Source organism: Gallinula chloropus (assembly GCF_964237585.1).
Source record: "Gallinula chloropus genome assembly, chromosome: 3".
NCBI classification, from domain to species: Eukaryota; Metazoa; Chordata; class Aves; order Gruiformes; family Rallidae; genus Gallinula; species Gallinula chloropus.
In genome coordinates, this window is record NC_140087.1 from 38398086 (window position 1) to 38418978 (window position 20893).

The window sequence follows — 20893 nt, forward strand, 5'->3', positions numbered from 1 at the left end:
GGCAGTCACCAATTGTCTCTGTCTTCTGAGTCATGTAAATAAGGCAATAAACTGAGATGAGTCTGGTAGTAGTAGAAGTGGGATACAGCAGCACTTTGCATAGATGATACTTTTTGTGTTATCTATGAATATAGCTGCTGATGAGTTCAGGGATGTTATTAACCTCAGTTCTTCAATCATAATAGGTAAAAGATGAGAAAAATTATAAAAAGCCATTTTGTAGGCTGTAAGCCACTCAGATTTGTACTGCAAGCATGAACCAAAAATTACAACGCATTAAAAATAAACAAAAGTTGGGCAAAACTGTATGGCTTTTCTCCCTGCCCCATCACAAAACAGCAATGTTGAGCTGTAGAATTGACAGCAACAGGAGATGTGGAGAATAAGGTGTAATAACTCGGAGAGAAGAATTGCAGGAGATTGGAGAAGCTCAAAAGCCTTGGCCAGGGTGGTTTCCCCAGATGACCACTGAGAACAGAACTGCAGTATGGTGCTTGGTTACACTTGCACACGTTAGTTTGGAGGAGCTTTGTTGTCTGTGTCATTCCTTACTTAGTCTTCCTCTACCAATAAATGTTTACTGTTTTATCAGCTCTTTTCTGCCAGAAGTGCTCATCTTTTCTGAAATTGAATAGCAGAATTATCACCTGAATTTGACATACTTAAATCTGCCCAGCCAAATTCTTAAACTTCTTCCTGAGTACTGAGTTTAGACAGTAATTTGTGTAGGAAATCTGCTGCTTTTCAAATGTGGATGCAACTAATTAAGTCAATAGGTGCAGTCCCTTGTGTGTATATTTTTGTTCAACTTTGGACTTACTTGGTTTCTGTCACCTGATCTTGGTTTAGTCTCAGTTTGAATCGATACGATTTCCCAGCATTGTTTCAAGCACTCGATTAGCAAAATCAATTGAAATTATCATTTCCAAAGTGGTGTAGAGTTCACCTTTTAGTGGTGAAGTAATGCATTTAAAGTATACATCAATGTCTGCCTCTTTTGGTCCAAATTGTACCTTTGGTCTATTAATCACTGAGTTGCTGTGCATACAGTGACTGCTCACTCCTCTTCACTACAATTACAAAGAGCCCACAACAAAACTATTTGAAATGTGATTGTTGACTCGTAACTTCCTAAACCCAGTCATGAAATCTGTTGCATTGCACATTAGCATGACAGAAATTCCCACTTTTCACTTTTACATGAACAGTTTTGCTAGTGACTATAGGTGGCTAGTAATGTACTGTGCATTTCTTTGCTCTGCACTGTGTTCTGTAGTAGGCTTTACTGTACATTTACATGCTTTAGAGATTTTGAAAAAGCGTTTCCTGCCTCATCTTTGGTGATTAAAGTCTGCTTTCTGATTGAGGGCTACTACTTGAAATACAATTTTTCAATCTGCAATAGGCAGTATAGACAGGATATGTATCTTTGTATATGTATTTCTGTCATGGGAGAAAAAAATTGTGAAACTTATTTCTGATGCAGAGTGTATCAAGTTTATTTGAACTCTCATGTCACTGGGTAAAGTTTTGTCAGGGAGAGAATTAAGTTTAATGCTTACAATAGTGGCTAATGTCTCTTGAATCATAGTGTTTGCTGCTTCAGTTTGTGTCTTGGAGGTACATCTGGGAGGCATGTTCCAATGTGACTTTCTAAGCCTAAAAAACTCACCAGAACTAGATGTTTCCTGCACCTGTTGAGCTCTGCTGGTGTTACTTGGTCATAGATGCCATAAATAGAATGCAGGCCATCTTTCTTCCATCCCACATTTACTCTTGCACACATACAAAATGAGCATGTTTGTATAGAACTCAAATTTTCTTTATGCCTCTTGCTGGTTCTTCTGTATTGTTTATTAAAGCCCACCTTTCTAAGAACTCTGACTCTTAAAATTTCTGAATCAAAAGAAAATTATTGTTGTATCAGGTAAAAAACCCAGATACATTCTTTCCTGCCCCAGTTCTGAACCGTAAGTCCAGGCTTAAATCATATGCATCATCTTTTTGAACCATTGGATGTCTTTCAAGTTTGGTCTGTAAAGGCTAAGAACAGCCTTCTTGGACTAACAGGGTTTGGGGAACAGGGGCTTTGCCATAGGTGTGGTAGAATCTGTATCCTGCTGCCATGAATTAAGAGGAATGTGTTCCAAACAATATTTAGGTGAGCTTCCAGCTGCTGAAAAACAGGAAATAGAAGGCTTTGCACTGTAGTATAATGCAACCTTCCTTCCCTCCTGCATCCTTCCCCTACAACAAAAAGACCTTTCATCCTTTCTAGAATTCATGCTTACTCTCTTCAAGATTAAGATACCTTTACCTGTAGAAATTGGCTGTTACTGATGGATGATTACATGTGTGCTCCAAAAAACTTTCAGTAACTCTTTGAATATTTTTCATTTTCCTGGGAAGAAAAAAAAAAGTGTTTGCATCTAGTGCTGTGGCTTTAAAGTAAGTTTTTTCTTGTTACATTAGATACTCCAGAGAAACAAAACAGTCTTTAATTTGCCTCAGCAGAAGCACTGCGATACTAAAATAAATTTCTTATGTGAAAGCACATTTTACATGACCTGTGTCTCTACTGGAGTTACACGGTGGTGTGAGGTGAACACTAGCAGGAACTTGGTATGGATTGATTATTCACAAGTGCTGAACTCAGGAATGAGATCCAGAAGCTATTTTAAACAAGCACTAGACCATAGAGCCCATTCTCTAATCAGTTTATAAAGGACTTAGGAGAAAGTGCCATAAGAAATTAAGAACAAAAGCCCTATATCGATAATCAGCCCTGACTTCTGTGCCACTGGCTTTTGAAATTCCAGTAGTTTTGCATGTTGAACAAAGATCCTTGCCTCCAAACTGTATCTGGTATCTTTTGGGTGTCAGTTTTACCAAACTGGGATGTGGGTAGGAGGAGGAAATGTTTGACTTTTGGATTCATAAATAAACAAATGAAGGAGCAACTCTAGGTTTTGATGTGTAAATAGTGGGCAGACATAATAACAACAATTTGGAGAACTGTTTGGCCACATGTATTCAGTAACATATTACGTGTCTGCATTTGGTGACAGTGAAGATGCAGCCATGCAATTTTTGATTAGTGTTGTTAAGTATTAAAAACTGCACACAATTTAAATTGTCGAAGATACTCTATTAACATTACCTTTTTTTAGTGTATAGTGATATTAGATGCATGCTTGTAAGACTTAAATACTGGGATTTAATTAAAGGCTTATCCTTTCCCTGTACATGAAGAAATGTTTAGAGGACTGGGCGCTCTTACAGTTAATACTTCTTTTGTGATGGATGACATGCTACTATTATAATAGTGATTCTAAATACATCCAATAATTGGGTATTACTGTAGTATTAGCACTTTGGTGTTTATAGTACTAGTCTATAGACTATCTCTGCCTCATGTGATGATATTGGGACATAAAGACGACACCCCCAGAAGAAACTTACTACTTGGAGCACCTGTTTTACTTTTCCCCATGTCAAAATACCATAAAACTGCTAGTATCAGTCTTAACAGTTAAGTTTCCTTGAAATACTGTTCACTGAAGGATTGACCTCATAGACTAAATGAAATGTCATGGTTATAAATGGCTTGCGTTCTGACTTTAAACAGATCCTAGTAGTAATTCTGGGAGTTTACAATTGGATTTATGGAGGTTCTGTTCTATTGACTTTCATTTAAAATTTGAGGATGGTATAGTATCCTGCTGAAGACAGTGTCACTGTATGTGTTATGGCTTTAATAATGTTCTCTAATGATTTTTGGAGATGACTTGAAATCATTGATCATACCCACGGGTAAGCCATTCTTTGTCTTGCAGCCTCCCTTTTTTCTCTGGAAGAAACATTAGAGAAGTCAGAAGTTATGATACTCATTCAGTATCTGATAATATTTATAGTTGTAATATTTTCTAGGAAGTCTGGAGTACTTACATGTGTGCCAAAACCCATCTGTGTTAGCCTCTAAAGGCAGTGGTGGCTAAATTCTGTGCTGCATCCAGTGTGTCTGGTTGGACAATACGTTCTTCTGGGGCGAGGAAGAAGATGGACTCTTATTTTTGACCTCATTTTGTGCGAGGTGAAAATATAGGTCAATGGGACAATAAGGTCAGAAGTATTACAGTCATGTATATAGAGACTAAAGCTGTCACAGATAAACAGCTTTGTAACGTTCTCTTCTCATATCGCCCTATTTCAGTACTGTATGACTAGGAAACAGTATGGCATATTGGCCACATGACTGTAGACACTGCTGGTAATTGTACTTTTGGTAAGACGGATAAATACTATTATTACAGAGATGTGCAGATACCTAATTTTCTAAACCCTTTAAACCCATGTTGGTATACCCATATAAAATCTTGGACTGGCATCAACTGTATTGCTTAAACTACTAAGGAAATAGATAAACTTTTTCAAAATATCTTCAGAATAGTAATTCTCTAGGAGTGCAAAGAACCAAACATTAGAAGACAGCTGCTCTCTTGAGTGGGCTCTCCGTACTTTCAATTTTTTTATACTCCAATGAACAACTGAGTTCCAAACAAATCTTGAAAGAATGTCAGGTTGGGTTTTTTTTGGTGAACATTGCTTCTCTGAACTAAATTGCATGAGTATTTGACCTTTAGTAACATGCTAATTAATATTTGTCACTTGCTGTACAGATGGCTCTGACTCCAGAGATAAGCCAAAGCTCTATCGCCTACAATTAAGTGTCACTGAAGTCGGAACCGAAAAATTTGATGACAATTCCATTCAGGTATGGAAAAATGCAGACTCAGGTGACAGAACTGATCCCATCTCTGGTCAGTCATGTGTAATTGTGGAACCCAGTAAAATACACTGTGAACGCAGTTCCAAGATAGAAGGGTAAAATGTCGCTGCAATTTTACGTTAATGAGCATAACTCTCTGATTTATTATTTCTCCCCTTTGCTTGAAGAGGAAGCTTAAGGGTTTCATTATTTAAAATGGGGTGTTCTTTTTCGTCACTGGATCAAATGGTACGTATCAGTGTTACTGTAACTGCTTAATGGCTCCCAAGCCCTAGTCTCAACCCCTTTGCAGTAGGATTTCTTCAGCGCATAAACCAAGCACAGCTGCATGAAGTTCGTGCTTGTGAGTCTCTTACAGCACCCTGGGTCTACATCAGTGCAGTTAGTTGACTTGTAAATACTTGCATTGTACGATTTCACATCAAAACAGCAATTGGAATAAGATAGTTCTCAGCAGCATCTCAGCAAAGAAGTGAGAAACTTTTCATTAAGGGATTTCTGCTGCACATTTTAGTTACATGTGTGTTTTATTACCTCTTTTGCAAGAAGAATTGAAGTGAAACTCATCTGATTTTAGTACCTCTCATCTGTGTTAAGTTTATAAGCAAGTAAAAGTTACAAGTCTGTAAATAAGGCAAGCTGCTACTCAATGTTTTTTATTAACTTTTGCTGTTAGATAATTTAATTTATTCCGTGTTAACTAATTCCATTTCCAGCTTTTCGGTCCAGGAATTCAGCCTCATCACTGTGACCTCACTAATATGGATGGAGTTGTTACTGTAACCCCAAGAAGCATCGATGCTGAAACCTATGTGGAAGGTCAGCGTATTTCGGAAACCACTATGCTGCAAAGTGGAATGAAGGTTCAGTTTGGGTCATCTCATGTATTTAAGTTTGTGGATCCCACTCAGGACCATATTATTGCTAAAAGACCTGTTGATTCAAGTCTTATGGTCAAAGGTCCAAGACACAAAACTGGGTGAGTAAAACTTACGTTCTTCCCTCTGAGGTGGAGGGCAGAACCTTGGGGAAAAAAAAAAGGAGAATGAGACCGTTAAAAGTGGTCTGTGATTAGAGTGTGACTTAATGTGTTTTCTGAGTAGCTGCTTTTAAGTGTTAAATATATAATAACTATTTTAATACTTGAGCTCCACCTTGTGATTTTCTTTAGGATTAGCAAGTGTCTCTTTCATTGTTAAGTGCTCAGACAAGTTTTCCTGATGCTCATTTTTGTGGTAAAAAACAGTGGAAAACCCATATATTAATATATTTCAAAGTTCGTTCAACCTTCAGGAAAAGTAAAATATTTGTTGAGCATTTTCAGAGAACCTAGGTTTTGTTTTATCTCTGGTAGTGACTTTTAAAATGCCATTAGAAGGATTTCGAAGTTCAGTAACAACAATATAATGAGACTGCCAAGGTAGGAATGTCTCAATATAGCGACCACTTTTTACAGTGTGATTTACTTATCTTCTAGTTCTTGTGTTGTGAGCACTGACAGTCCAGAATTCCATCCTGTTGTTTCTCTGATTATTTGTATTTTTTATAAGTACGTGATAAAAATACTGATTATAGATTTCATAACTTGTACAGGGCTCAGGTATTCTGTTTAGTGGCTATAGAAATACTCAGGAGAAACAGTCTTGAAATCAGACTGTATGACATGGAAGAGAAATAGCATTGTATAGTCATCCTTTCTTTGTCCAATTGAGGCTACTAGTGCAGTATACTGTGGTTTAGAAAAGAAACAAATTGGCTCAGGAATGAATGAGAGAAAGACACCTAAGCAAAGAGGCGCTTCTGGCTTATCTGCTGAGTTAATATAGATGTATACTTTAACCATTATTATTTTCTCCATTTTATTTTAACATGGAAGTACGCTGTGTGGTTGTTGTAGGATCTGTCTTGAGGAAGACCTCCAGCCATTTACCTTTGCTGTAACATTTCTGCTTCAATCCTGAGTTTGTGCTACATCTAGGCTGCAGATCAATAAACAAATGCGCTCTCAGGTTTACACAGCCAACTGCAAAGCACTCCACTGCTGGAGAGCTTTATCTGGACAGCAAAATCTCTGGCAAGGGGATACTGCCTTTTCTAAATCTTTAGAATAAGTAGATAATAAAATGCCTTAGTATGATATATGAATGATGTACATTATCAAGATTGTTATACATTTATTAATGGAGAACTGAGCAAAAGATTTGTAGCAATTCTACTATAGTAAATACAATACGTTGAAGATATTTTTGTGATTTTATGTATCACAGAATTGCAGGATGGCGGGGGGTAGAAGGGACCTCTGGAGATCATCTTGTCCAAAACTCCTGCTAAAGCAGGATCGCTTAGAGCAGGTGGCACATGATTGTGCCCAGGCAGGTCCTGGACTGTCTCTGGAGAAGGAGACTCCACAGCCTCTCTGGACAGCCTGTCCCAGTGCTCTGTCACCCTCACAGTGAAGAAGTTTTTCTTCATGTTCAGGTGCAACTGCCTGTGTTCCATTGTGTGCCCATTGCCCCTTGTCCTGTCTCTGGGCACCATTTGAGAAGAGTCTGGCTGCATACTTTGGACACCCACCCTTTAGATATTTATAAATGTTGATGAGGTCCCCTCTTGGTCTTCTCTTCAGGCTAAACAGACCCAGCTCTCTGTCTTTCCTCATACAGGAGATATTAGAGTCGCCTTATCTCTTTGTCCTCCACTGGACTCTCTCCAGTAGTTCCCTGTCTGTCTTGAACTGGGGAGCCCAGAAGTGGACACAGTAATATTTATGTGCATTTATATTTTCTCACTTTACTGGGAAAAAAAAAGTAACTAAGAATCTGTTTTTCTAAAGGAATTTACCTATATAAATATTTGTAGTGGTTTTATATAAAGAATTGGTATGGTTTAAAAAGCAAATATTAACCGGGCTCCTGGGATACCTCTTGAATTTTAGTTTACTAATTTTATCTACTCTGTTCCTTGCTTGTTAAACATTTAAAATAATTTCTAAAAAGTACTTGAAATGTTATCTTGCTTTTAGAGCTGTTCAGGAAACCACATTTGATCTGGAGGGAGATGTTCACAGTGGAACAGCATTACCAGCAAGCAAGGTATCTTACTATGACTAAAGTAACAATAAGTAATAAAAAATCATGTGTAAGTTAGTTCCAAACTACAGCATCGGTTGTATTTCGTCAAGTGTGGCCAGTTCATCCCCAGCCCTTTCCTTTATGCTTGGGCTTGGGTACCATGTGCATTATTATTTAGCAGAATTTTTTTTTTCCCACAAAGCTGTTTTGTTTAAGTTTTTGTTGGCATCTGGCATGCATTCGGTGCCAAAAATAGTAACCTTTTTTATAAAGGAAAATTCCTGAAGCATGGAATAGTTTCTCTGCTGACAGCCCTATTGAAGGCAGATTACGTGCAGGTAGAGAAAGATTCATATTAGAAGTGATACATCTTTATCTCATGTATGTAGCATATGACTATTGTCATCTGCGATCAGGTTAATAAACATTTTATATAAAATGTGAAAGGCGGTTCAATTGTAATTTAACTAGGCTTTTAAAATTTAATGGATGTGACTTTTGACTTCAGTAAAGCTCCTGTATGCACACTGACTAAACAAACTGTCTCTGCAATGAGTTATAAACGTTTTATGAGGTGATAATCTCTTCTTGCTTGCTTTCTGTGCTTTCTGTTAATAAATTCTGTGCCCGAGTTGCATTTTCCAAGAGCAGTAAAATGACAACATAAAGTAAAATGACACAGTGGTTAATGCCTTTTACTGCTGTGATCACGTGCCTCAGATGAAATGAGAGAATGAATTAATTCAGCAGTATGAAATGTAGTAGTCCTCCCATAAATGCATTTTTCTATGTGTTTTATTACTACTATTATTGATTTGAAATACTCAAATTTCAGTGATACTGGTGTGGTGGCGTAGGTATTAATACCCCTCTGATAGCTTGTGAATATATTTGTTAGTCTTGACTTTTTTCTTGTCACAACTTAGAAATGAGGAAAACTGAATTAATTATAGCTTTGTGACAGTGCTTTCATTTATCTTGGATGCACTCTTTGCCTCTGATAAGAATTTATTTAGTGACATTTTGGAAGGGAATAAAAAACCCTATCAAAATGCCTCAAAATTGCTAAATTGCTCAGAATTTGAGTGTCTGACATCATATATAAATATCCCATGGTCTTTTCAGACTCATTAGAAAAATGCTTTTAGTGGACCTAGGGAAGGTTGGGGAAAACACAATTTTTTTTTTTTTTGCTGTACTGTTTAAAAATGTACATGACATCTTGTTAAATCACTGGTGAATCAATTGTTTTCTAGCAGTTGTTCTTAATGAGTCTGCTTTTCTATTTGGAAGAGGACTAGCAATAACTGATGAAAGCTCTCCTGAGACCCGATGATGAAAAGAGCTTGAGCAAAATATTTTTTTCAGTACTGACATGCCAATCCATGAGTTGCTTGTTTTGAGATGCACTTTTTGTTATGTTTTCTTGTGTCAAAGCAAATTATTTAGTCCTAGAAATTTCTTTGGAAGTGTGGAAACACTTCATATTTTACTGATGTTTTGTTTTCAACTGTTTATAGTGAAAAGATAATTACTATGTGTTTTGCTGCTTAAAACAGCATGGTTTTCCCCTTCCTGATAGGGTTTGATGTAATTGGAAATCATAACTTCAAAGCTTCCTGTTAAGGAGCTTGTGACACTGAAAGAAAACAAATTAAATTGTACATAGAAAAAAAATAAATCACTGAGTTTGAATTGCCACTCTTTGTCTTGGAAAATTATGTGCTGTCTATCAGATCAGACCTTCCCTAAGAATAGGATAAATTACAGCATGGATCAATAATATACACATTTGGAGCTGTTGCAGAACAGAGTAGGGGACTGTAGTTAAAATCTGTTAATACATTTAACTTTGCCTCTTAGCTGAAGTTTCCGTTAACAATTCATTCTTACTTTGTATTGATAGCTGTGCAGCTTTTAAATACGTTTGCAATTTTCATTATATATTCTTGCAATACATTAACAAATAGCTGCTGCCAGCTGGCCATTGTCATCTTCTGAATTGCAAGCGTGCTCTTCCATGCTTCGTTGTGGTGAAGACACCTGCTGAGCTGCTGGATTCTGTGCTGTACTGCTGTACTCTTCTGTTTTCCCATCTCTTTTCAAGCCTCAAATTGACACTTGATTTTAATAGTGCCAAGCACAAATACTGGGTAATCCAGTGTTTGCATGCTAAGCACCTATCCCACTGTTTTGAATTAGAGCACCAGCAGGCTTGATGGTGACAGGACATCATCAGCATCCAGCACAGCCGAACGAGGAATGGTGAAGCCGATGATTAGAATAGAACAGCAGCAAGATTACCGCAGACAGGAAAGCAGGTAGGAAACCTGTATCCCATTGCTTCTCATACTGGAAAAAGGTGGATGCGTTTTTCTGATGGATTGAGCAGTCTGTTGAAATATTTTTTGCTACTTGATTTTCCCCATGAAAAATGAGATTTCCTTTGAGATCTCATTCCAAATAAAATCCAGGATCAACAACCAAAGCAAAATAACTTGAAATAATACCAAAAATAATGACTCTTTCTTTTTTTTTTTTTTTTTTTGGAAAGCCAAGCTGATAGTCACATTACACCGTGGTTGATCTGTGGTTAAGCATGTCATATTAAATGCCTGTAATAACAGAGATACAATTATTTGAAATCTTCATTTGTCAGTGACAAGATGCTGTGATTTACCCTGGAAAGGGAAATAACCAGAAATTCGTATTTCTACAATAGCTTTGGCAAGTCTTGTGTGCAAGAATTTTAGCTACCTCTGGATATTTGTGCTGTATAGTTATGTAACTTGTAAATTTTGTAACATGTAACACCTCCTTCTTAATTTTTGCTTTTAGGATATATTGGCTGTTAAGAGGTAGATAAATGCTGTCTGATTTTATTTATGGGCTCTTTCTTGGGGTACAGAATAACACTTTCCATGCCCTGCATGTTCAGTTTCCAGAGCCTTAGTGAAAAGTGCTGGCTTCAAATCACGCAATTCAGTCTCTATATATTGGTAATAATGTGTTCAAATTTGGTTTGTGACCATCCAGTTGGACTCAAATCCTTGTTAGGCAACATCTTTCAATATTAGCAGTGTTTCAAAAATAGTCTCTACTTTGCATCATTAGAGAAGACCTAACGGGATGCATCCAAAGATACTGAGAGTTGTTGGTTGACATCCTTGCAAAGCCACTCTCATCTTTGAAAGGTGGTGGATATCACATGTACTGAACGACTGGAAAAGGGCAAACGCTACACCTATCTACAGAGAAGATCCAAGTGGAAGATCCAGAAAATACAGACCACTCAGCATTAACTCAGCCCTTGGGAATATTGTAGACCAAGGCCTCATAGAGGTTATTTCAAAGCACTTGTATTTCAAGAAAGCAGTTTAAGAAAGACAGCATGGATTTACTATCGACCGTCTTGATTGTAAGTCATTTCATCATGGAAGACGTAGTTAATGAGGGCAGACTTCTGTACATCTGCCTGATTCTAGCAAGACCTTGGCATAGTCTCCCTGAACATCCTTGTTGATGAGATGTAGTCTGGATCAGTGGACCACAAAATGGGTGAAAAACTGACTAAACTGCCAGGCTGAAATGGTGTTGGTTAATGTTGGACTTGGCAGCTGGTCACGAGTTGAGTTTCTCAAGATCAGTACGGGATCTGATACTACTCAGTAACTACATAAACCATCTGTGTGACAGAACTCAATGTATCTTCAGTGATACCGAATTTGGTGGTCAGCAAACAAGCCATGAAGAGCCACAGTCCAGAGACGCCTATGCAACAAGAATTGCCTGAAGCTTAACAACAGTAATTGTGAAGTCCTGAACAGGAGACAGAAAACACCAAAAGCAATGTAGGCTGAAGTTTGGTTTGGATTGTAGCTGTGCTGTAAAGAACCTGAGGTTCTGGTGTACAGCAAGTTAAACATGAATCAGCAGTGTATCCTTGCAGCAGCAAAGGCAAACTGTGTCTTGTCAGCATTAGCAAGAACACAGCCAACAGATCGAGATGTGGTTATCCCACTTTACTTGGCTTTTGTTAGGCCCCACCTGGAATACCATGTCCAGTTGTGGTGCTCCCAGTTCAAGAGAGACTGCAAAACTGGCAACAGTCCTTAGAAGGGTAATCTCCACCAGGATAATTAGAGGATTAAAGAGCTCAATGCATGAAGAAAGGTTGAAGAGATTGGGTTTTTTCAGTCTAGGGAGAAGGTGGCCCAGTGTGGATCTAAACATGATCTTCCAATACTTTAAAAGGGAAGTTACAGATGGAGTTGCTTAGATCACAAGAGTGCTGGTCAAGAGGTGAAGAGGGAATGAGCAGGAATTGTTTCAGGGGAAAACTTGCAGTAGGGAGTGTGAGTGGAAAAATCTTCTCCAAGACCAAGTGAACACTGGGATGTGTTGCCCAGAGAACTGGTAGAATCTCCCTCACTGGAAATTTTAAAAATCTGGCTTGATAAGGCTCTAGATAACCCTGGATAAAACCCTGATATCAATGGAAGTTTGGAGCATATGATCTCTAGAGGTCTCTTTCAACTTGGGTTTCTATGTGATTGTTGGTTGTTTTTTTTATTTCCTGGAGTCCATTGTTTTCGTCAGTTCTGATAAAAAGAACATATTTATGGAAAGAATGGCCAGGTACCTAGAGTTGGAATTCAGTAGCCTGAAGAAAAGAATGGTCAGGATGGCTCTTACCAATGTGTGTAAATGATTGGAACAGATTCCCAGGGAGGGTGTAGAGTCTCCATCCTTGAATACACTTAAAACTGACTGGACAAGGTCGTGAGCAACTTGCTCAGGTTGACCCCATTTTGAGTAGGGAAATTGGGTCAGGTGATCTCCAGAGGTCCCTTCACACCTCAGTGATTCTGTGAAAAGAATTTCTTCAAATCCTGGGAAAAATGCAAGATTGAATAGCTACACAAATCAGCTTTTAAATGTAGATAAACTGCTATGATAACTGGGTGAAAGATAAGGGAGATGTGTTGCAGGGTTAAAAAGTGCAGCGATTCCAGTTGTAAAGCTTCAAGTGTGAATTTTTTCTTACGTCTGTAGGGGGATTTATTTACTATTCAGAAAACAAGAGGTCTGAAATCTGATTGGTAGGAGAAAAAGGAAGAGAGAAAACTGCTTCTAGCTGAACTGAATTCCTGATGTACAAGTGTTTTATAGCAAAGACATTTTTAATGCTTTCAGTGAAGCTACAGTAGAATACAGCTCAGTTCTGCCCTGCACTCTCTTGTTAGAGTGCCGGGGCATCTTAAGAGTCTTTTGCAGGACTGTTTTTATTAAGGTTGCTGAAGATTTAACTCCTCATTCTTGAATTATTAGTGTTGTAACTGTAACTTTCTTTCATAAAATACCAACAAAATTTGGCAACTCTGTATAGCTTTTGTGAGTTCTAGCTGTACGTGTGTGTGTGTGTATGAAGATTACAGCATTTCTGTATTTCTGCTTTTCTGCAAGAGCACTTGGTATAAAGAGGATTATCGTGAGCTATAGTTACATATTTAAAAATACAGAACCATCTGTGAGCTGCATCTTGGCTTTATTTTGTTGGGTTATTTTTAACAATTCCTTCTGAAAAGCAGACAAATACTAGTCTTGCTGTTACTGTAGGCAGGGGTGTTTTCACCTTGGTACCTGTGTGCCGAAAACGTATTCAGAGGCATACAAGTTACACTTAAGATTTGCAGCAGCAAAGACAGCAGAGGTCTATTTTTTGATCACTGGCATTGACATTGGTATTTTATTTCTGACTATATTTTATATGTGTGTGGTATGTGTTGTGCAATTACATAGAGATTTATTTATCTAAATACATGCTTTTTCTCAGCTACATCCACTGTGTTGAGACTTACAAATTGGCAAACCCTGACTGTAAAGTTAGGAAATGCCAGACAATGAGTTGCTCAAACTGAATTTCTGCCCTTTGTGGATGTATTTTGTGGATCTTTACTTCACCTTCCTCTGAGATACTCCAGTCTTGTTTTGTGAGCTCTAAGGATAGTGATCGTGGAATGAAATAACAATGTCAGTCTGAGAAACCAAAGAATCTTCACTAAGCAGCTCCAGGCACTTGATACTGTACAATTAGTGCATCTCTGTACTAAGTGCCCTTGTCTGTTCTTTTTACTGCTGCTCAAAGGTGAATAATAAGGAAAATAAGATTTTGTTCCAGTCATCCATTGAACAGGGTTGAAGACTTAAGATCAGAACTTGGCTGCCTTGTTTTTTTGTCTCTTGGAAAAAATAATTGAAATCTTAAGAGCCTAACTCCAATTCACTTATGTGGTATGGTTGTTCTGATTGAAATGTGATTCTGTGAAATAGATGATGATGGCTATTCAGTTCAGGATGATGGTTATACATCCTCGTTAGGTAACTGACTTAATTTACCATGAGCAATCATGTAATAAAAAAGAAAAAAATCTCTTTTTTTTTCTTTTTTTCCTCTTAGATACCTTTCAGGAGTTCTTAAAAAAAATGTGTTTGGTTGGAAGTGAGAATACCAATGTAAAAGTGGTGTTAATGGAATGACAGACACTTACCTGATACCTAATTTTAATGTGCCTTAAATAGTTTATACATAGCTAGTATGCTTGGCTGAAACAACCACGTGAGGACAGAGGGTTTATTGTTTGGTGGTTGTTGTTGCTTGGTTTTTTTAAACATATTTTATCACAGACAATTAATCTAGGAGAATGCAGAAATATCTGGAGAATATATTACTGTTTTTTAATGGGATTTTAAAGTGTAATATTACCTGGCACTATACTTAGAGAGGAGGCATCCCTTAATATTTTATGACCTTCCTAGACTAACTAGACTTGCAGACTGGTTTAGCTCAGATCTCTATTTCATCACCGCAGAGAGGATTTTTCCAGAAAAGTAATAGGACAAAGACAATATGTATTTAAAAGGTACCCAGTAACAAAGCTGGTTGGCTAGTTTCTATATTATCAGAAGCACACAGAGTTATTTTTACTTAAATTTCCAATTTGCAAAGCTCAATTAGAGAGTATTTCTTGTGTGTGTTTAGGGAAGGTAGAAAATGGTGCATTAGTTGAAGGAAGCATATTAAGGTAGCTAAAATAATTTACCTGCTGCATCTGTTACTTGGGAACTAATTTACAGGTAAAACTAAATTAACATCTTTTAAAGAAGTCTTTCCTCTTCCTACTTCATGTTCATTCCTGTCTTGAAGTGGCTTTCCGAAGTTCTGTAAGCAATCTCACGCTAATCCATATAATCTCATCTCTCGTGCCACTTTCTCTCCCATCAGAGGGAAGAGAGCAATTCCTGTTCCTTCCTTTGTGCTGGAAGGGAACACAGTCTGTTTGTTGTGGAGAAAAGGAAACAAATTGTCAGCTGAAATCTTATTGAAACGTTGCTTTGTCCTAGTACAATTCCTATAACGACAGATTAAAAATGTCTCTGGAACTGTCGCTGTAGTTCTGTTTTGATAATGCTGTGTGAGTATTAGTTATTCTTCTACAGAAGTAATTAAGTTCTCAGTAAAGACAATGCACTTTTGACAGCATGAAGGTAGTGAGAAATTAGTTTATCTTACACGTACGGCAATAAAACCAGAGGAAACACTACAATTTGCACACCCTGCTGAGTGCTCCTCATAAAGAGAGCATGTTTGAGATAGAAGTGAACTGGCAGAAATTTGTGTGTGTACAGCCCTGCTTGTGCCTGCTGTTCCTAAACTTTCGGATCCCCAGAACATCATATTGCTGAACTTTTTTTTAATAAAAAGGCCTTATCTAGATGGCTTAACTGAGTTCTCTGTTGGTTTAAGTTTTTGCAAGTTTAAAAAGCAGAGCACCAAACTGCAAAGTTATCCATAGTTTTTTGATTGAATATGCTAAAATTTAGCTTTTAATCTTTTGACACCAGCTTTCAGAGTTACCTTGTGGATTTTTAGTATAGGAGGAGATAGCCAAATAAAGGCCTTCAGTGTCCTGAATCTCTGCTTTGTGCCATAACTAAAATTGCTCAGGAGAATGAGGCTTACCTATTCATATTGCGTTCATTCCTTTGTCTGTCAAAGTTGCTGGGGAAAAGTAGAAAGCTACCTGTTCTGCTTCTGTTACATGTGGTTAAAAATGGCTTTTGTGCGCAGATGTTGTTAAGTTTTTACATGTTTCCTAAAAATAGGTGCCAAACTACAGAGAACAGCTCAGTTGCTCAAAGATAGAAGGAAATAGGTGCTTAACCTCTTGTAGACGCCAGGAAAAAAAATCAGCTTTCTGGTAATTTTTCTCCTCTGAATTCTCTGATGCATTGAGTTTATGTGAGGACATAATTCTGGGGCTTGTGGAATTGCTGCTGTTCCAAGAGGCAGGTGAGGATAAGGGCTAGATCTTTACCTCCTTTTTCTCCTTACCAGAACAGGACAAATAAGTTGCCAGAGTTCTCTTTAGTTTTGAGGACAGAAAAGATAGCGAGGTATGTTTGTTGTAACACAGCTTGTGTTTCAGGTAAGCTTCATTTGCTCTCTTTCATGTGTCCATGAATAATTTGTTACTTGAATCCTGTTGGTGGCAAACCGATCCCATCAGTCTGCTGTACAGCGCAGAAGAGGATCTTTAATATCACAGACTAAAGTCTAGATATTTTGAGCTGTTGCAGGCAAATATAGCTTGAATGATTCTAGAGGAAAGGTAAAAAAGGGATCGTTTTTGGAGAAGGATGTTGTGTCAGCGTTTGAAACCAATGCATTTGGAGAAATCTGTCATTGTACAGTGGAATTAGTATCACCTGTGGAGATTGTTTCATTTTTTTTGTCTTTCCTCCAGACCTCAGGATACCCATGGACCAGAACTGATACTACCTGCCAGTATTGAATTCAGGGAAAGTTGTGAGTAAATTGTGACATTACAGTCCTGACCTCCTGAAATGTTTTTTTTTGTAGTGTAATATTCCAGTCAAATTGAAAACTTTAGGATAAGTAAAGATTGAAAAGAAGAATAACTAAACAGATGGTAACTAATCATCATTGGTTGGAGAGGTTGAACAGACACTTTGGGGATTGGTATGGGGTTCACGCATATCTATTTTTCACAGTGGAAGTGGAATTATTGTTAATCCCACCTTGTCAACAGTACATTGAATTAATTCTCTTTTCTTTGTTTCTGTGTGCCTTTGATAGTAAATTATATCCTGGTCAAGTTTTATATAAAATCCAGTTAAGTTTAAAGTTCCATGTAGAGCTTAATTTTTTGTTACCTGGGTCCCCAGGTTTTTAATGTCTTAGATGTGGTAGAAAAATATCATACCAGAGATTGTCCAGACCAGGTATTTGAACCATAGATTTGTGAGCAACAAAACCCAATTTTTATTAATCTAAAATTCCCTATAACAAGGGAGCTTTGTAGAACAGACTAGAGAAACTTGTGTTTTCCTGTTCCCTTGAAGATGCAAATTTTCAGCAAATAGGAAATAGTATAAAAATGTTTTCTGATGATAAGATTTTCTGGCTTTGTGTAGAAATGTGTTGTTGTGCCTAAGTAGCTGTAGTGCACATAATTTAGAGTTCAAATTCCTGTAAATTGCTGCCCTGTCCCCTCTTCTTCCTCCAAAAAGAAATCCTGTGTCCCAAGTTATGAAACTGTATTATTTCATTTTCTTTCTGTCTTCGGCTTCATAACATGTTTTTCTCCTCTTTCTCTACAGCTGAAGATGCCTTCTTATCTGCCATTATAAATTACACAAATAGCTCGACAGTTCATTTTAAGCTGTCACCCACATATGTTTTGTATATGACATGTCGGTATGTATTGTCAAGCCAGTACAAACCTGACATCACTCCTACTGAGCGTACTCACAAAGTCATTGCCATAGTCAACAAGATGGTGAACATGATGGAAGGAGTTATACAGGTGAGTTTCTCTAAGAAAACATGTCAAGAGAATTAAATAGATTTTTGCAACTCATCTAGTTACCTTCTTAGTCTCTCTCTTAGTGTTTAGGAAACTGTTGTTAAGGGTCAGTCACCTGTGTTGACTGCCCACATAAAGGTTTGCTTTTGTGTCAATTGCTGAGAAACTCTGTATGAACGCTAAGTAACTCTCTCCTGAGCAGTGTGGGAGGTTAGGGAGGGACTCTTGCTTTCTCTGCCATTCTCTGACAAGAAATTACTCTTCTGTCCTCTGCAAGGTAAGATCTTTGTGAGCATTTCTGGCAGTGAGCTCCTGTAAAACTAGTTGGATGTGCTGTTAAAGACTACCATATAGATAGCAGTTGTTTGCGCTGATTGATGCTTGAAGTGAACATATTAAAAAGAAACATGACTCATTAATTTTTGACCCTGTTGCTCTTACAATTCTAAAGCCTTAAAAGTGGTAATAAAACTGGACTTTTTGAACTGAGCTGACACATGAGCTTTGTGAAGAGCAATACAAGTTCTGAAATGTTCCAACACCTTGGATGTAGTCTGATGCTATTACTATTACACGTTCAGGACTTCTACAGAAGCACTTGGGGAGTTCTGTTTTGTGTAGGAATGCAGGATAAAATCCACTGGGTGGTCTTTGAAATTACAGTGTAAGGTATTGTCTATAACTGTTGATAAAATGTAATGATCATCTCCTGAAAAAGAAGTGCTGGTTCAGGTATCCTCACTAATAAATTATTGGAACTTCTTTGAATTTGTTTCTCAGAGGAAAAATTGAAACATGTTTCTGTATTTATTAAAGCATATATGTTTGTGGCAAAAAGTACTGCTGTAGTAGCCCATGTAGAGCAAGGACCCTGATACATTTGTTGTGCTAGGCACTGTACAAGTGTATCAGTCCTGCTGTGGAGCATTTGCTGTGCAAGTGTTATACAACAGGTTCGTTAAGGGAGAAGAGGAAGATGAACAACAAGAGAGTGGCATGAAAGTCACAGCAAATCAGAGCTGTTAAGCTTTTGTTTGGGTTTTGGGAAGATTTAGTTGAGTTTTCAGTACGGGGAATCTCAGGAATATTACAGTTCAATCTTCAGACAGTTGTAGCAGGCTCCCACCTCTCACAAGAAAGAATGGGAGAAAATACCAGCACTGAAGACACACTTTACAGTAAGAAAACATAGGCTTTCATGTACATCCTGAAGCTGGTGAGAGGTTGAAAGGTAATTTGAATCCGAAGTGAAGAACTGGTGCATTGCTTTGAGTCTTGATGCTGTGGTAAATGGGTATGTGATAAAATTGAAATGGTGACAAAATTTAAATATTCAGGAAAACTCTTCCACAACCAGATTTATTTGTTGAAGACAGATGGTAGACTGGCAGTAGGGGAGAACATGAAGTGCAAAGAGCCTGCACATAAGTAGTTTAGTTGGGAGAATGAAAGGTAAACAATGAAAGCATAGGGCTCAAATACAGTCTGGAATTCACCAAATCCAAGTCAGTCACTTGGTTTATATAACAAATGTAAAATAGTAAGAGTGACCCCAAAGAGTGACTTGGGGTGACAGGGATGGTTACAATTGGAAAGCAAAGTTAAAGTTCTGTATTCTTTACGTTGAATTGAAATGGGTAACTGTCTAGCTGATAGAAATCCTTGAGTGGTGGGCTCAAATATCAGTTTGACTTGTTTACAAGTCAAAGCAAGAAAATAGGTTATCCTATGAAAACACGTTTACAGCCCTGAGAAGGGCCTACCAAATCAAGTCCAGCCTTGTGGTCATTGCAAAGTGTATTTTATATAATACTGCTAATGGTATTACAAAACTGCTAAAACCAAGTGTTTGTCTGGACTGCCCTTAGTGAACGGCTATTTCCACAGCCTTGCAACTCTAGTTGCAATCTAATGTCCAACATAAAATTTAGGGACATCAACAAGGAAGTGGTAGCTGCAGATACTGAAGAGTGTTGGTGGTTGAAGGAGAATTGTAAGGAGTTTCTTCCAAATATCATGCTGAAGAAGCTGGAAGAAAGGGGGGAAAATGACAATTGTGATGAAAGTAGAGCTTTGGTGAATTTGAAGGTCAGTGGGTTGGAAACTAAGAAATGCATTGATTCTAAAGCTTGATCAGGAAAATGTCATTAGCTTGGACCTGTCTCAGCGGAGTATAAACAGTACTAGCTAGGCTAAGTCATATTACTTCATCTGAGCTGTACAATGAGTGGTTATGTTGATGGCTGTCACAATTGAACTACCATGTATGAAGTCATTCTATCACAAAAACTTTTTTATATGTCTTGGCTGTGAAGGATGCCTGCACTGAAGGGGTTCTGAGGATGGGAACGATGTGGAAGGCATATGGGAGGCAAGGGGAGATAGGTACCCATAAAAGTAGTAGAAGGAAGGTGCACGAACTCCTGTGTTGTACTGGGAGAGTAAAATAAAATTGTTTAGATCCTAATTTTGCCTGCCTAGGTCATATGGAGATGTCATAGGTTTCTGAAGTTACTTAAGTCCTTGCTAACAGATTAAGTCTGTGACTCTCTGTAGACTTCGCATTAGCGTATGCAAATATTACAGGAGAACTCATATGAGATAGGGATACAATTAAAGATCTATGAGAAAGCTCAGTGCTTTCAGTAAAAATCTAGGAATTGGGTTTTTTTTTCTACCCTGATTTACTTACTTTTAAAAAATAATTGTGACATTTCTGGTCCTTTGCAAATTTTAAGTTTTTTGTAGAAGGTCCATGTCCTTCGGTTCTGTGACAACATATCTTCAGTCAGCTCAGAGTGCCTTGGTTAGAAAGTAGAGTGAAGCATAGAAGCAGCTGTAAATTTTTTTTTTTTTGACCTCTAACATTAAAATAGTAGCAGCAGACAACACCTCACATTTTATCATCTAAGATCACTGTGCTGCACATGGGGGAGAGTAGTCTGAATAGAAAGCCAAAAAAAATTGAGATCAGTATTAAAAAATCAGACAAACATATCTGATGGGTTTTTTTTGTTTGCCTGACTCAGTATAGCTTTTATGTACCAGCATTTAAGCAGCTTAGTATGGTATTTCATTTGACTCTCTTTTGTTGTTTAAAACAGTCCTTTTGTTCTTTAATTGAAAAGCTGTGTATTAAATCT

General features: G+C 37.7%; 1 protein-coding gene across 1 annotated transcript in view; it reads left to right on the top strand.

The window, feature by feature from the left end:
- Positions 1-20893, top strand: part of AFDN (afadin, adherens junction formation factor) — a 125038-nt gene that overhangs the window by 50929 nt on the left and 53216 nt on the right. The window contains exons 9-14 of the mRNA XM_084261833.1: positions 4680-4774; positions 5506-5768; positions 7812-7881; positions 10063-10181; positions 16668-16729; positions 17545-17750. Coding sequence (XP_084117959.1) covers positions 4680-4774; positions 5506-5768; positions 7812-7881; positions 10063-10181; positions 16668-16729; positions 17545-17750 — 815 coding nt within the window. The remainder of the gene's footprint in view (positions 1-4679; positions 4775-5505; positions 5769-7811; positions 7882-10062; positions 10182-16667; positions 16730-17544; positions 17751-20893) is intronic.